Source organism: Chlorocebus sabaeus, chromosome 13, assembly GCF_047675955.1.
Source record: "Chlorocebus sabaeus isolate Y175 chromosome 13, mChlSab1.0.hap1, whole genome shotgun sequence".
NCBI lineage: Eukaryota > Metazoa > Chordata > Mammalia > Primates > Cercopithecidae > Chlorocebus > Chlorocebus sabaeus.
In genome coordinates this window covers 51667191-51682829 of record NC_132916.1, presented here as the reverse complement: position 1 = coordinate 51682829, position 15639 = coordinate 51667191, and the positions used below count along the sequence as shown (strand labels likewise).

Sequence of the window (15639 nt, the reverse complement as noted above, 5' to 3'; positions counted from 1 at the left end):
ATCTTGTCCACTATAATTTTGCTGTCTGGTCTCAGAAAGGGAAAAAAACTTTGGACAATACTTTTTACTTTATTGGCTGTGTTAGTTTCTTCTTAAGTAGACTGTTGTCATCTCTTTTCTTTTGAGTCCAATTTTCCTATAGTTTGTTTATGTGAATGGCTAGACAAAATGATAAATATATTTCCAGAAAGCACATGGATTTGGAACTCTCTCTTGTTATGTTTATATTAGGCTTTATTTTAAAGGCAAGTGAGACTGCTTCAAATAAAACAACTTCAAGCTTCCAAGAAACGGTTAAGAGGAGGCAGAGAAGAGCAGAAACACTTCTTCACCGACACTTACACTGTTGCCATGGACCTACATAAGCAGTGGGAGAACACAGAGACTAACTGGCATAAGGAAAAGATGGAATTACTGGACCAATTTGACAATGAAAGAAAGGAATGGGAAAGTCAATGGAAGATTATGCAGAAGAAAATAGAAGAGGTACACTTTAATTTGTTGTGGATGTACTGTAATGTTTAAGTGCAGAATGAAAATTCTGTTGACTGTTTTGTATTGTAAACTCTTTTGTTTTCCTTATTCCACCTAAGAGGTGCATTTCTCAGTGATACTTACTAGAACAAAAATAGCATAATCTTATCCAGTGGCATTGTAAGGATTATTTTATATCATTGCGTGAAAATTAAGCACTGGAAATGTCACTCTAAAATGTTTCAATTTATTATTTTCTGACAAGAGAGCTTCTTTATTGAAAGTGAGGTATGTATTTTGTATGAATTTTCAAATACCAGGGCCAGGACTAAAATGCAAGAAAGATATACTTGGTGGGACATAGATTAGTAAAATTATAATTGGGCATTAGAACATAGATCTTTCCTAAGAAGATTTATGAGTAATGTCTATTAAAGGAAATTACATGTTAGATAGCTCAGTATAATCAAAAGGAGTATCATATATCAAACAGAAAATGGCAGTAGACATGAGATTTATTCTATTAAGGTGTGCACATTTAGTGGCATATTTATTGGAAAAGGGGTTATGAAAAATAACATATCATGACTCTGACACAGTCATTTTGTTTCCGTTAACCCTCCCTCAGTCCATTGACCCTGAAATATTTCCTTCAAGCATTTGCATTGATGTATATTCAAGCTTTTGCACCAACTGGAAATAATTTATGCTTATCTTGCTTTCTTTTGGTAGCATACATAATATTGACTTTATATGGTTTTATGCACATTACCAAAGTTGTTACTTTAAGACTTCTTGACCTTTTTTGCAGGCAAAGTAAGTGCTTTATGTGTTTATAGTTCTGTCATGTTTCTTATTAACAGCCGTGTAATTGACTGTGATTAAAATATGAATTGGCACAGCAGGAAGAAAGCTGAAGAAAAGTAACTATTAAGCCCTTCCTCTAAAATAGAGCTGAAAAGGCAGGCATGTAGTATATGATTAGGGATTATAGGGGAATATATACTTCTTGTCCCTCTATGGTTTGGAAAATGTGTCCTACTTGCTCCTTTAACCCCTCTACCCATACTCAGATTGGATCAACAAAGAGATTCCCTGGTCAAATCAGAATTCAAAACTCGAGTTCAATCAGAAACTGACCCGTAGTCCTAGGTCATTGCCTCCCAAATGTTTGGGAAGTTCAGTTGGTAACAATCTCAGACAATTCTAGCATCCAAGCGAAATAACTAAGGGATGCAGGATTAGTCTAGCCAATTTTTAAAGCTATGTAGTTAAAAGAAACTGCTGTCTGATTAAATTTATTACTGTCCAATAATGATTCTGACAATTCTATAGAGTTCATTTAAGATAAATATTAGCCTTATCAATTAGCAGGCAGGAAATATGTTTTAAACATCAAATTACACCTCATAGAGATAGCATCTCTTTCTGTATCAGGGAGACAGAAAGGCTGTCATTTTTTTTTTTATCTTGGAGAGTAGCTGTACTGCTGTTTATGTTTTGCTGCCTGTGCTATACAGCTCCATAGCTGGGAATTTGTTTAGATAATGTGCTTACCCCTAATGCCTACAGATGATGCTTTTCAATAAAGACTTGAATACTAGCACTGTGCTACCCTTACTAATACATATGCCAAACATGTATAAAAGGTACCTTCTTACAGGCTTCAAAGCTGGGGTAGAAACATCAAGGAAAACAAGAGGAAAGTTTCTTCACATGTCATAGAGAATCAAGATAATTTTTTAAACTAAAATTAAGAAATCAACACTTGGAAAAATAATCTCATGCCGCATGCACAAAAGACTGTATTTGTTTAACATTTATCACAAAGTTCTATATGTTAGATCAGATGTAAATTATTAAGTCATGTACTAGAGATTTGTAGATTCCCAGGTATGCACATATATCTTCAGTGATTTTTATATCTAATGAGAGGATATAGTATTGCCTATTAAAATGCTCATAGTTCACTGTTCAGCCACTATCCACAGTCATTGCATTTGCTATGGCAAAACCAAGATGTTCATACTTGGATCATGTGAAATTTGAAATAATCCAGATAGAAATTCTGGATAGAACTTATAGACATCTGGGATTTTTTTTTTTCCCCCACACTGTAGTCTCCTGCCTGTGTCCGTTGGTAGAATAATCAGGTAACCATTGACAAGGGCTGAGTACCAAGTAACTTAGATTACTTTTGTACAAAGTAGTTTTCCATCAATAACATTGTTATTTGGTTATTCATACCTCACATAAGTCCGCAAGAAAATTTAAGATGGCATAAATTAGGTATAATATAAAATATGCAAAAACAAAAATAGAAAGATGAGCTGAAGACAGGAGGAAGGATCATATATGAAATGTACCAGTGAGTTTTTCTAGTAACTAACAAAAATTATCAGGTGCATATACTTTCAAATTCAAATGATAAGGCAAACTTATTTCCCAGGAATAGCACATTTTCCCCTGGTTTTGCAACTAAAGCAATTTTGTTTTCACTCATGACTTCTTAAAAACAGGACAGTTTCACCAACAACATCCTTAAATTTAACATGTCACTTTTTAGCCCGGGCGCGGTGGCTCAAGCCTGTAATCCCAGCACTTTGGGAGGCCGAGACGGGCGGATCACGAGATCAGGAGATCGAGACCATCCTGGCTAACCCGGTGAAACCCCGTCTCTACTAAAAAATACAAAAAACTAGCCGGGCGAGGTGGCAGGCACCTGTAGTCCCAGCTACTCGGGAGGCTGAGGCAGGAGAATAGCGTAAACCCGGGAGGCGGAGCTTGCAGTGAGCTGAGATCCGGCCACTGCACTCCAGCCTGGGCGACAGAGCAAGACTCCGTCTCAAAAAAAAAAAAAAAAAAAGTACTTTTTAGGGTGGCTTCTTATAACCCTCAAGGTCAGCTCAAACCATAATGCCCACAGAAGTTCAGTACAAATAATGTGGCAGGGACCAAACAATCGATTCATGGCTGCAGTTTGATTCTATCCTGATTTCATATAATAAATACTAATAAATTTATAAGCATAAGAAAAATAAATGCAGTGTATATATTTCAGGCATCAAGTCTAGTGCTTCTCTCAACTGAGTTACTGGTATTTATTAAGCAGCAATAAATCTGTTATATTACTTGAATTATACGTGTAGTGTAGATATTGATTGTGGCTGTTAAATGTAGAGTCATTTGCTTTGATAGTCATCTGACAGTCTTTTGAAGTTTGACAAGCTTTTACATGACTCAAGCCTAAAGAGAAAGCCATTTCTTTCCTCTGTTCAGAAGTGAACTGAATGAGTGTGTGCAGGTTTAACTAAGATCTCATAAAGAAGGCATCTGGGTTCTACTTTAATACAGACTAATAGATGATCAAAGCCTTGCAGTTCTATTATATCACGTAGGGTATTGTCATATTTGTTTTAATCTGGATGAGAAACTTTTTAAAAATGTGTATCACCTTGACATTTTTTTAAAATCTCAGTAATATCTAACCCTCACCAATGTAATTGACCAACCAAAGGAAACATCTTTTTACTGACAAGTGACTATTTAAGGAACAGAGTAAGTTGACTTACTATATGAGATTGTCAAGCATTTAGACAATTAAATGTTAGTGTACAAGTGGGACCAGACGTTTGGAAACTATGGCTTGAATGTTAAATTCTTGCTTCTCTCTGAAAGCAATTATATAGTATGGCCAGTAATTGATTCAGGTCATTCTAATTTTGTGACAGTGTTTCTGTATTTATATACAAATACAGATTTATTTCATTTTTTGAATGATTGATTGCTAGTCAGAAAGAATTAGCATCCATGTGTTACCCTAATAAAAGTAGCCTTTATGTTTCATCAAACTTGTTCCAGCTAATCCGTATTTTAGAGGCACTATTTAGAGGCCAAAGCATTAATACCTAGGAAGTATATTTTAATATGGCAAAGAGAACTCAAAGTGGTTTGCTTAGTATCAAGAATATTAACAAAGTGAATTAAGGGAAAAGAAGTTTTAATTTTGTTTTCTTTTTCTTACAGCTTTGCCAGGAAGTAAAGCTTCGGAGGAAAATCAATATGAATGAACGTGCTAAGATCATTGATCTTTACCATGAGAAGACCATTCCAGACAAAATGATAGAATCTTCCCCAAATTACCCCGATTTAGGACAATGTGAATTTATAAGGACAAATCACGAAGATGGTCTGAGAAAAGAAAATAAAACAGAGCAGAGCTTAGTCAGTGGAGGAAATCAAATGTGTAAGGAACAAAAAGCAACAAAAAAATCAAAAGTAGGGTTTTTGGATCCTCTGGCTACAGACAACCAAAAGGAATGTGAGGCCTGGCCTGTCCTGAGGACTTCTGAGGAAGAGAGTAAGAGCTGTTCTGGCGCCCTCAATACAGTAAGTAAGATGTGATTGGCCTAGAACTGTTTCTAAAGAAATATTTACATTTCAAAGTGCTAACAGGCTGTTGCTTATATGTGTAAAGGCTCTTGAAGAACTTGCGAAGGTTAGTGAAGAATTATGCAGCTTTCAAGAGGAAATTCGAAAGCGGTCTAACCATAGAAGGTAGGCTGGTACATATTATTATTTTAGATGGGTAAATAAAAAGAATATTGTTTTTAGTTAATGAATCCAAACTGCCTCCTCCTTACATGTAAGAATTAATGAGTTATTAAAATGTATTATCTAGGGTGAGAGATAGAAACTTTTCTTTTTTTTTTTTTTGCTTGCTTTTGAGATGGAATCTTGCTCTGTCTCCCAGCTCACTGCAGCCTCTGCCTCCCAGGTTCAAGTGATTCCCCTACCTCAGCCTCCCACGTAGCTGGGACTACAGGCACACACCACCATGCCTAGCTAGTTTTTTTGTATTTTTAATAGAGATGGGATTTCACCATGTTGGCCAGCATGGTCTCGAACTCCTGACCTCAAATAATCCCCCTGCCTCAGCCTCCCAAAGTGCTGGGATTATAGGCGCGAGCCACCACACCAGGCCAGAAACCGTAATTGTCTATTTCTCTGTTCACTAATTCTTAAAGCAAATCTTCCAATTCCCTTTGTAATCTATTAGTAATACTTTACTGTTTTTGGTGTTTAATTAAGGAAGACCCTCTATAAAAAATCAGTAAGTAACCTCTAAAGTAGTTCTTTCTCATTCTGAGCATTTGAGCAATGAGAGTGTGCAACTGGGCTAATTCAGTTAAATGTATCATTGAACGATGTCAGATTTAACAGTGTGGCATTTTGCTTATATAATCATGTTCTACTAAAATGTTTAATGCTTAAGAGCACTTTATTGTACTTCAATTAGTATTTATATAATGGAGGCCTACATACTCTTCAGAACAACATATTATAAATATGTACACATGTACACATGCCACAAAAAATGCTATTTCCATTTGGAAACAATATATACTTATAACAGTAAGTTTTAGCCAAATTAACAAATACATTGGAATTCTCTACAAGTTAAGTAAAGATGGATTATTCTAGGATCAACATTTATCTGTCCTCATGGGGCAGTATGCTTCATTTAGAAAGCTACACAAATGCATTCCCTTATTTTTCATTAGTTGTTAGGAAGCTCAGAAAGAATTTTTGTGCTGACTTGCAGTAGATTTTTTTAGCCAGTCTTGTTTTAAACATAACTTTGTCCTCCATTTGCCCATTTAGTTTTGTTTCTATTCTCTGTTAATAGGTATTTATCCACATTTTATTGTAAGCTATACCATAATCTTTTATAATTTGAAGAGGTCTAAATATGATTTATATTTATCAGTGTGATTAAGTTTGAATTGTGATATTTAGCTTATTTAATATAACCCAGAAAAGACTTAACAATTTTCTTTTACAAATCACACCTAATATAAAGTTCTTATTGTCACCCCATGAACTTTAGAACAAGGTTCAAGGTATTTGTAATTCAGAGACATTACAATTTGGCATGACCTAATGTTTCTCTCTCATTTTTCATTATCCTCCCCACTCTGCTTTATAATTCATCCATATCAAAGTACTCATTTTCCTTCGAATAGCCATAGTATTTACTCCTTTTGCCTTTTACTTTAAATTTTTTTTTTTTTTTTTTTTTTTTTTTTTGAGACGGAGTCTTGCTCTGTCGCCCGGGCTGGAGTGCAGTGGCCAGATCTCAGCTCACTGCAAGCTCCGCCTCCCGGGTTTACGCCATTCTCCTGCCTCAGCCTCCCGAGTAGCTGGGACTACAGGCGCCCGCCACCTCGCCCGGCTAGTTTTTTGTGTTTTTAGTAGAGACAGGGTTTCACCGTGTTAGCCAGGATGGTCTCGATCTCCTGACCTCGTGATCCGCCCGTCTCGGCCTCCCAAAGTGCTGGGATTACAGACTTGAGCCACCGCGCCCGGCCTTTGCCTTTTACTTTAATCCTATATGCTTTTTACTCAAGTCATCCAAAAAAATTTTACTTTTTTTTCAAGCCCAAATGACACTTTCCATTTGGAATTACTCATGTCTCATTGCACTTTTATTCAGATTTCTATCTGACTACTTAAAATGTTATTTCACATTCAAGGAGAAGAACTTGAGCTCACATTACATAATGAATAAGAATTCAGCAGGCAGAGAGGAGGTAAGGGAATGGCAAGATAAAAGCTACAGAAAGGGAAATGCCAGTAGCAGAAACCCAGGAGACTACATAGTTTAATCTGAGGGTAGGTGAAGTCTCAGGTAATAGTGAAAATGAGAGAGGAGTTTGGAAAGAGTTTGAGTCAGAGTATGTAGAGCATTGAATATGACACTGAAAGGTAGACTTCATTCTACCATAAAAGGACTTGAAGTTTTTAACTGGGAGATTTATATAAAAATGATGTATGAGGGAGTTGTGAATCCTTTTCTTATAGCAGAAACTCATTGCTTTAGCCATGGTTGCTTTCGAGAGCTTATTCTAAATAAAGTTATAACTAATACACCATGTTTCATTGTTGTTTAGGATGAAGTCAGATTCTTTTCTCCAGGAAATGCCAAATGTAACTGATATACCTCATGGGGACGCCATGATCAACAATGACCCGTGCATTCTTCCAAGTAGTTTAGAAAAAGAAAAACAGAAAAATAGGAAGAATCTGAGCTGTACCAATATGCTCCAGAGCAATTCTGTGAAAAAATGTGGAATTGATACAATCGATTTGAAAAGAAATGAAACTCCACCAGTTCCTCCTCCAAGAAGCACCTCTCGAAATATTCCCAGCTCGGATTCAGAACAAGCCTATGAAAGATGGAAGGAAAGGTTAGACCACACCAGCTGGGTGCCCCATGAGGGTCAAAGTGAAAGGAGTTACAACCCTCACTTCCCTTTGAGACAACATGAGATGTCTATTTTGTATCCAAATGAAGGGAAAACTTTGAAAGGTGGTGTCATCTTTTCCTCTTTGGTACCAGAAGTCAAAATAGATAGCAAGCCTCCAAGTAATGAGGATGTTGGACTTAGCATGTGGTCATATGACATTGGGATAGGTGCAAAAAGGAGCCCCTCTACTTCATGGTTTCAGAAAACCTGCTCTACCCCCAGTAATCCAAAATATGAAATGGTGATCCCAGATCACCCTGCTAAATCTCATCCCGATCTTCATGTAAGTAATGACTGTAACTCCTCAGTGGCAGACAGCAGTAGCCCAGTTAGAAACTTCAGCTGTGGCTTTGAAAGGACTACAAGGAACAAGAAGCTGGAAGCAAAGACTGATGAATTTAACAGAACTGTATTTAGAACAGATAGAAATTGTCAGGCAATACAGCAAAATCAAAGCTGCTCAAAATCATCGGAGGATCTCAAGCCCTGTGATACTTCATCTACTCACACAGGTAGCATATCACAAAGTAATGATGTGTCTGGTATTTGGAAAACCAATGCCCACATGCCTGTGCCCATGGAAAATGTGCCTGATAATCCCGCCAAGAAATCCACAACAGGCCTAGTAAGACAAATGCAGGGACACCTAAGTCCTCGCAGTTATCGGAATATGCTCCACGAGCATGACTGGAGACCGAGTAATTTGTCTGGCCGTCCAAGGTCAGCTGATCCCAGGTCAAATTATGGTGTTGTGGAAAAGCTGCTGAAAACCTATGAGACAGCAACAGAGTCTGCACTGCAAAATTCTACGTGCTTCCGGGATAACTGGACCAAATGTAATTCTGATGTCAGTGGTGGTGCCACATTAAGTCAGCATTTAGAAATGCTCCAAATGGAACAAGAGTTTCAGCAAAAGACGGCTGTGTGGGGGGGACAGGAAGTGAAGCAAGGAATAGATCGGAAAAAGATAACAGAGGTGAGAAAGCAAATAACATTATTTGGTAGCATCCATATTAGTAATGGCTCTGAATTCTGTTCATATGTGCCATTCATATAAACAGAATGGGGGCACAAGTTTTGGACTCTTCTTAGCCTCTTGACCCTGTTTGTAAATAAATATAACTCAACATGAACCTTGAAGGTGTAGTTTTTAAGACTGAGAATAGTACATTGTAACTTTTGTAAAATTCTGAAATGAGATAACATAAATACAGTAAGTGGATTTAGGAAACTGAAGAAGATCAAATGTTTGTTCTTGAAAAAATATTCAGAATGGACATTTCTTGATTTGTAGAATTTCATTCTTTTAAAGATTCTTTTTAAGTGTGTGGAAAATATTTTAAAAATCATTTTCACTTTTCAGTTATTAACTATGATTGGTTCAGTCATTATCAGCATTTGACTCGTGTTCTTTCTCATAGGATTAGTCACCTTAATATGAATATGGGAAATACACATCATTTAACAGTGCCTAATAGAGTCCTCTTATCTGTGGAACTAAAATATAGTATACATAAATAAGGTTATTCTTATTTCTGTGTATTCTTAGCATAGAAATTGACCAAAAAACCCCCACTCAAATGGACATTTTAAGTAAACTGTTATCTTTTTTGTTCCTGTCTATTTATGAGAGTTTAATCTTCATTAGTTATAGGAGAAAAAGAAGTCGAAGAAATTGATATTTACAAAGAAGAGTTATACAACACTTTTACTCATATAATGTTTAAGAACCTAACAAAAAGTTACGAGGTGACATATTGTTATTATTAACCAATACTTCAAAACTCCTAGTTTCATAGAATGCAGTGGGTATGCAGCATGGTTTTAAACTATTATGCAAGTTGCTTCCTTCTGGTGTAAAAAATGACTATGTGGATTTCAAATTCTGCAAAAATATCAGTTTTCATCCATCTTATGAGAAATGTTGCCTGTCTTTATAAGGTGCAAAAAATATTCTGCTTTTGTATTTCTCTGCTTTTTAGTTGAGCCCATCAATGCCTGCAAGGTCCTGTAGCTAAAGATGGGAAATACATATATCTGTACGATAACCAAACAAAATTCTCATTAACTAACAAGAAATAATACCAAATGATTTCCCTTTTTGCATTCGTTGGGAGTTTGGCAGGGAGGTCCTCTACTATAGATCCTTAGGAGCAGCTTTTGTTTTCGTTTTTTGTTCTTCCCCCTGTAGGAACAAATCTAAAAAATAGGTCTCCAAAAAGAAAAAGAAACTGCAGGTTACTGTCAGACCATGGCTAAAATAGTAGAAATAGGAGGCCATCCTCACTGCCTAGCTCATATGAAAGAGCACAGGCTTTGTGGGGTCTAAGAAGGGTCAATAAGAGCCAAGTGTATAAAGTGTGTCATGAAAGCTTTGTACTTTTGTTTTAATTTTAAGGACCAAGGAAGGCTTTTTTTTCCATTAAAATAAAAGGAAAGAAGGAAGGAAATAAAAGACAAAGAAGAAAAGTGAAGGAAAATGTTTTCTCTCATCAGAACATGCCCAAGAGATAGGAATTTTGTATTAGTAATTAGAATGAAGATGTATTTAAAAGTATTTTAATGATAATTTTAAGGTTTTGATAGTGCCAGTGAAAAAAAGCATCAGATTAATCATTTGGCTTGTGTGCCTTTTGCTTATCACCTCTAAAAGTGTCAATAACTTGACATGAATGGTTTCTTCTATAAATTATCTTTTAATCTTTAAATAACACTGTAACCTCCTCGTCGCCCACTAAGAAACATCTGTATTTCCATGATATTCAAGTTGCTTAACTTGAAATTTTAAATCCTGAGTTCATCATTAGTTCTACAAAGAGATTAACTGTATTAAGATTTGTCAGTGTGAGGAAAGGGACAAGATTATCAAATGTCATATTCCGTATTAAAATTGAATTGCTTTAAAACATTCAAAACCACAAATATTAGACAAGTACCTTCTTTAGTTTTCAATACTTTTTCTTTCTTGTAAATTTACTAACAGACTAATTTTATAGTTGAGACTCATCATATATGAAGCCTATTGTTGGTAGCCAGAGAGTGAGGAATGTTTTCACTTGCGTCCTAGGAATCCATGTCAGTGAACGCCTCACATGGAAAAGGATTTTCCCGACCTGCTAGACCAGCAAATCGTCGTCTCCCCTCCAGATGGGCATCCAGATCTCCATCTGCACCCCCTGCCTTGCGAAGATCTACCCACAACTATACCATTTCTCTGAGATCCGAAGCATCAATGGCTTAAGTCTTTGGCCTGGACTGCTATATTGCAGAAGTTCTAGTCCACTTGTCAAACAGAGCATTCTGAGCGTTTACAGGCAGACCTGTTCTCTTCCGACAAGCAATTTAAATCTTAACTTTCCATCAGTCTTCAGTGTTTTTAATCTAAGGAATAATTATCTTCCTGTATTTTGATTTCTTAGGTCAGAATTTTTTAATACCATCCTCATTAATTTTCCAATGCGATATAAGTTGAAACAATGTACAATATTGTATATTCTTTCTTGCAAGTGGCAGAAAGTAAGGTTATGTGCATGGCCATGTGTTTGTAGGTGCATGTGTTGAAATAGGAAGTATCCTAGTATGTATTTAGATAGGAAAAACTTATGTGCTAGTGTTGACTTTGAAATTATAACATGTATACCTATATATTCTTTGTGTTTATTTAAAAGTTTTGAAAATATACAGTACTGTTTATATTTTGTATACCTTTTAATAGGTATCCACTTAAGGCATTTGCAGTACAAATATTAATTAACCACTTCCTTGGCCCCCAGCTACATTGAAAAAGAAGAATTATGCACACATCTAACATTGGTAGATTATGGCACACATAAAACCATATAAGGATAAAATAATACCATTGATATCTTTGTTTATTCTTTTTAAATAAAAATGTCACAAGTTTAATAGATCAGCCTTGTAAAGCAAGCATAAAATGTTCATAAATTTTTATATATTATTTGGTAGTCTAGTATGGCTTTAACTGAATATTTGATCCTCAGAGACAGTATCATGAGACTGCATTATAAATGACATGACTAAATAATGAATTTATTTTGTCAGCTTCAGTAACAAACATTTCCTAAATGGGATGCGAAAAGAAACTGAATTATGTTGAATTTTAGTTTTTCTTAAAGTTGTGGTAAGCTTTTAGTTTAGCTGCTTTAACATGGAGTCATACATACTTAGAGGTAAGTCATTTATTATTTTCTTCTTTTTTCTAACCTTTTCCTTAAAATTAATAGATAACAAACTAATTTACTTTTTTACTAACAAGGAAGATCAGGAATAATATTTCATTGAGAGCTGAATTATACTTCTCATAATTTACTACAAAAAAAAAAAGGCTTAAACTAAACCTTGACATCCACAGTAGCATCAGGAATAGAAATGTGTATTTTGGCTACAGTTTGCATACAGTGAACACATAAAATCTATATTGAAAACTGACAGAAATATGAATGTTGAGGGGCTTGGAATTCTAAATGGAAGATTTTAGAAGGAACTTTGCTCTCTACTGTCACTATGTAAAACCAATTATGTTATTAATTCTATTTAAACTTTTCTTTTACTAAGAAATTCTTATGCCAAACGTATTCCAAGAGCCGTCTCCTTATGATGTATTCGAACCATTTAGAGAAATTCACATCATTGTACCCCATGACCTGAGGTAAAGAAAATAATTTTCAAATTGCAGACTTCCTTGAAAGGCTCAAGACTGTAGCATGGTGATGTCTAGATTCATACTTTACTGTAAGGACAGTTTCGGAACTTAAGTGGAATTAAAGATCTAGAGTGATTTGGATTGGATGGTTACTAAGGTCTATAAATCTACTCTTTTAATTTTTATTTCCTTCAGGAAGATCCTTTTCCACAGGAGTATCAAAGAAAAGTAAACTAGACACCAAGTAATATCACTCTTATAATATGCTTTCCAGCTAGAGGGGAGAAAACACCAGGGAAGTGGAACCCTGGGTCATAAAATGACGGACGTGTTAGGAAAATGCTGTTGTGTGACAGTGGAGAGCCTGCCCAAGGACTGTGCAACCTATCTGTTCCTCTCCACCACTGTTTCCCAAGTAGTCTGGTATGATCTGTGTTTCCTTAGGATATTGAGGATCTCTTTTAAAAAATGAAATTTCTGATCTCACCCCATAATTACTAAAGCAAAATTTCCAGGGGTAGGAATGGGGACTCCAGAGCCATTAATAAAATAAAACAAAACAAAAAGCAAAATGTTGATGATCAGGCAGATTTGAAAACAGTGACACTGATTGATCTCTCAATGGATGGATGCCCTTGAATGATCACTTTTCTTCCTAGGACTTGCCTTTGTTGTCTGTAAATTAGAATGGCTATACTTTCAGGCTTCACAATTTTAAGCCACTTTTTTCTACTAACAGTTGAATGAACCAGTGGGACACATTTTAACATCTTTTTATGTTGACTAAAGTTATAGTTAGAGCTGAGAAAAAAAAAATAGCATCTAGTCCAACTCGTTGATTGTAAAACTGAATTAAGATCATTTGAATGTTCTGTTTTCTCTTTTTAAATATTTTATAATTTTTAAATAGAAAAACCTATTGGGTAAATGGAAATAATCTTTGAAAATATTTTTTGATGTTTTGTGATTTTTAACTGATAACTTTCTACTTTAGGTGGGCATTTTCTTCCCTAGAATATACTCTTTATTATGCTATCATTGCTAGATTTAAAGGGGCTTCTAAGCATTTCTGGAAATATTTGATTTAAAAACATATATTAATAGATGTTTTCCCTAGCAGACTTTTGGAGCAAAAATATTATTTTAGTTCAGCAGAGGATTACTGATATTATGGGCTGATCTCAGAAAGGAATAAGAATGAGGCAGAGAGGAGTACTTGAGTTTCTGTGTGTGTTTGTGTGTGTGTGCGAGTGTGTGTTTGTGTTTGTGTCAGTGTCACATAAGTTCTCCATATTGCCTTATGTCCCAAAGCCAAATATAAAAATATAAATGATGCTTTGTATAATTCATGTTATCAAAAATTACCCATAACTTTCATTTGTTTTTATATCGACAATGAAGATCATATTTCATTTTGCAGATGTGGCCATAAAATATTATTTATTTCTACATAGGTGATTTCACCAGATTTAGTTATCTTGAGAAAACATCTGGACTTCAAAGAGTTTCTGCTTCCCTACAAAGATCTTTAAAATTATTTTTAGGCACATTTGTGATAAACAATTACTTGATATTGAAATCTCCTTCAGCCTTTAGAAGCTATCAAATAAAGTAGGCGTAAAAACAACTGTCTGTGGCATTTGTATACATCGAGAACATTTTTCTTTCCCTCCTTTTCTGCAGTGAACTCCAGTAAAGTTGAGTGTGTTATGAAATCTAAACTCAAATATGTACACAGTTCACTCTTAACCTCTTCCAAAATATCTCTAGATAGTAGAATTGAAGCCAAACCTGCCTGACTTCCTGCTCCTGGCCACCCAAACCTCCATATGGCTTCTCGTACACTGACATCCTCTCTGCACCCATTTAACTGCTAATTGAGTCTGATAAAGGTCTTCTTTGAAAAAAGTTTTCACATCTAAAATTTGCATTTACATCATAAATTAAATCATTTTCAGGAAAATCAGATTTTTTAAATTATAGTACTATTTGCTTCAAATTTGGCATGTTTTTCTTAAGTGGCAAGTACATGTATCAGAACTTACAACTGACTGGGCGCGGCGACTCATGCCTGTAATCCCAGCACTTTGGGAGGCCAAGGTGGGCGGATTGTGAGGTCAGGAGATCGAGACCATCCTGGCTAACACAGTGAAACCCCGTCTCGGCTAAAAATATAAAAAATTAACCAGGCATGGTGGCAGGCGCCTGTAGACCCAGCTACTCGGGAGGCTGAGGCAGGAGAATGGCGTGAACCCGGGAGGCAGAGTTTGCAGTGAGCCGAGATCAAGCCCCTGCACTCTAGCCTGGGTGACGGAGTGAGATTCTGTGTCAAAAAAAAAAAAACAAAAGAACTCGTAACTATGACTTGTTCATCTTACCCTGAAAATATGTTCCTACAAGAAAATGTGCTTTGCAAAGCAAAAAAGGCAAAAATTGGGGATGAGGGGTTCTTCAGACAAGTATCAAAAATGATTTCTTGTCATTTTTACTGTATGCATATTCATCATAGAAAATAATTCTTTTAGTGGGAATAAAATCGTGATACTTAAAATCTGATACACATTTCAATGATCTTATTAATCCAATAGGTTAAATTAACAAATTCTTAGAAAAAAAAATCTGTTTATATGAAGCTATGGAGAAATCTAGAAAGTAGGTAACGGTCTAGATTTTGAGCGATCTACGAACTCAGAACAAGTTCATTTTGAGGTGAGAAACCTGAGATTCAAAGAAGTCTGCATGGCTGCCAAGGTTACAGGGACAGAATCCAAGCCTGGGCTCACTCATGTTCTACTCTCATGTATAAATGTCCCATGTGCATCTATGACTTTATTGTTTGCAAAGCACATTCATATTCCATGACTTGTCTGCTTCTTATAACAAACTTCAAGGCAGGCATTGTGATTTCTAAGTAAGAAGGAAAAATTAAGTAGTCAAGATAATATTTAGAATAAATATTTTTGAAGATAATAGCTAAATAGATGGCTCTTCAGACTCCTAGCTCAGGCTCTTTTTCCAGCCTTCTTTTCCCAAGGAAGAGAAGACAAAAAAAAAAAAAAAAAAAGGTTGAACAGCTCTTTTTCAGTTTTGTTTTGTTCATTTTATACATGACACAATGATCATCAAAAGTCATCACCCCTGACTTAAATGGTTTTATGAAATCCAAGAAGTTGTGAACAAGGCTTTAACAAA

The 15639-nt window shown here is 35.6% G+C and overlaps 1 protein-coding gene across 1 annotated transcript; it reads left to right on the top strand.

Annotated features, from left to right (window-relative positions):
- The first annotated feature begins 351 nt into the window (after positions 1 to 351).
- Positions 352 to 14074, top strand: KIAA0408 (KIAA0408 ortholog). Its single transcript, XM_008007118.3, has 5 exons — positions 352 to 486; positions 4501 to 4863; positions 4952 to 5031; positions 7428 to 8760; positions 10852 to 14074. Exons 1-5 carry the CDS (start codon positions 352 to 354, stop codon positions 11023 to 11025), a joined length of 2085 nt encoding a protein of 694 aa, XP_008005309.3. The 3' UTR covers positions 11026 to 14074.
- Positions 14075 to 15639: the final 1565 nt, after the last annotated feature.

Bases quoted from the DNA above. Each gene is read 5' to 3' on its own strand.
- KIAA0408 (XM_008007118.3), top strand. From the start codon at position 352: ATGGACCTACATAAGCAGTGGGAGAACACAGAGACTAACTGGCATAAG. The intron at 487-4,500 runs GTACACTTTAAT...TTTTTCTTACAG, and splicing joins TGCAGAAGAAAATAGAAGAG to CTTTGCCAGGAAGTAAAGCT. The intron at 8,761-10,851 runs GTGAGAAAGCAA...CTTGCGTCCTAG, and splicing joins ATCGGAAAAAGATAACAGAG to GAATCCATGTCAGTGAACGC.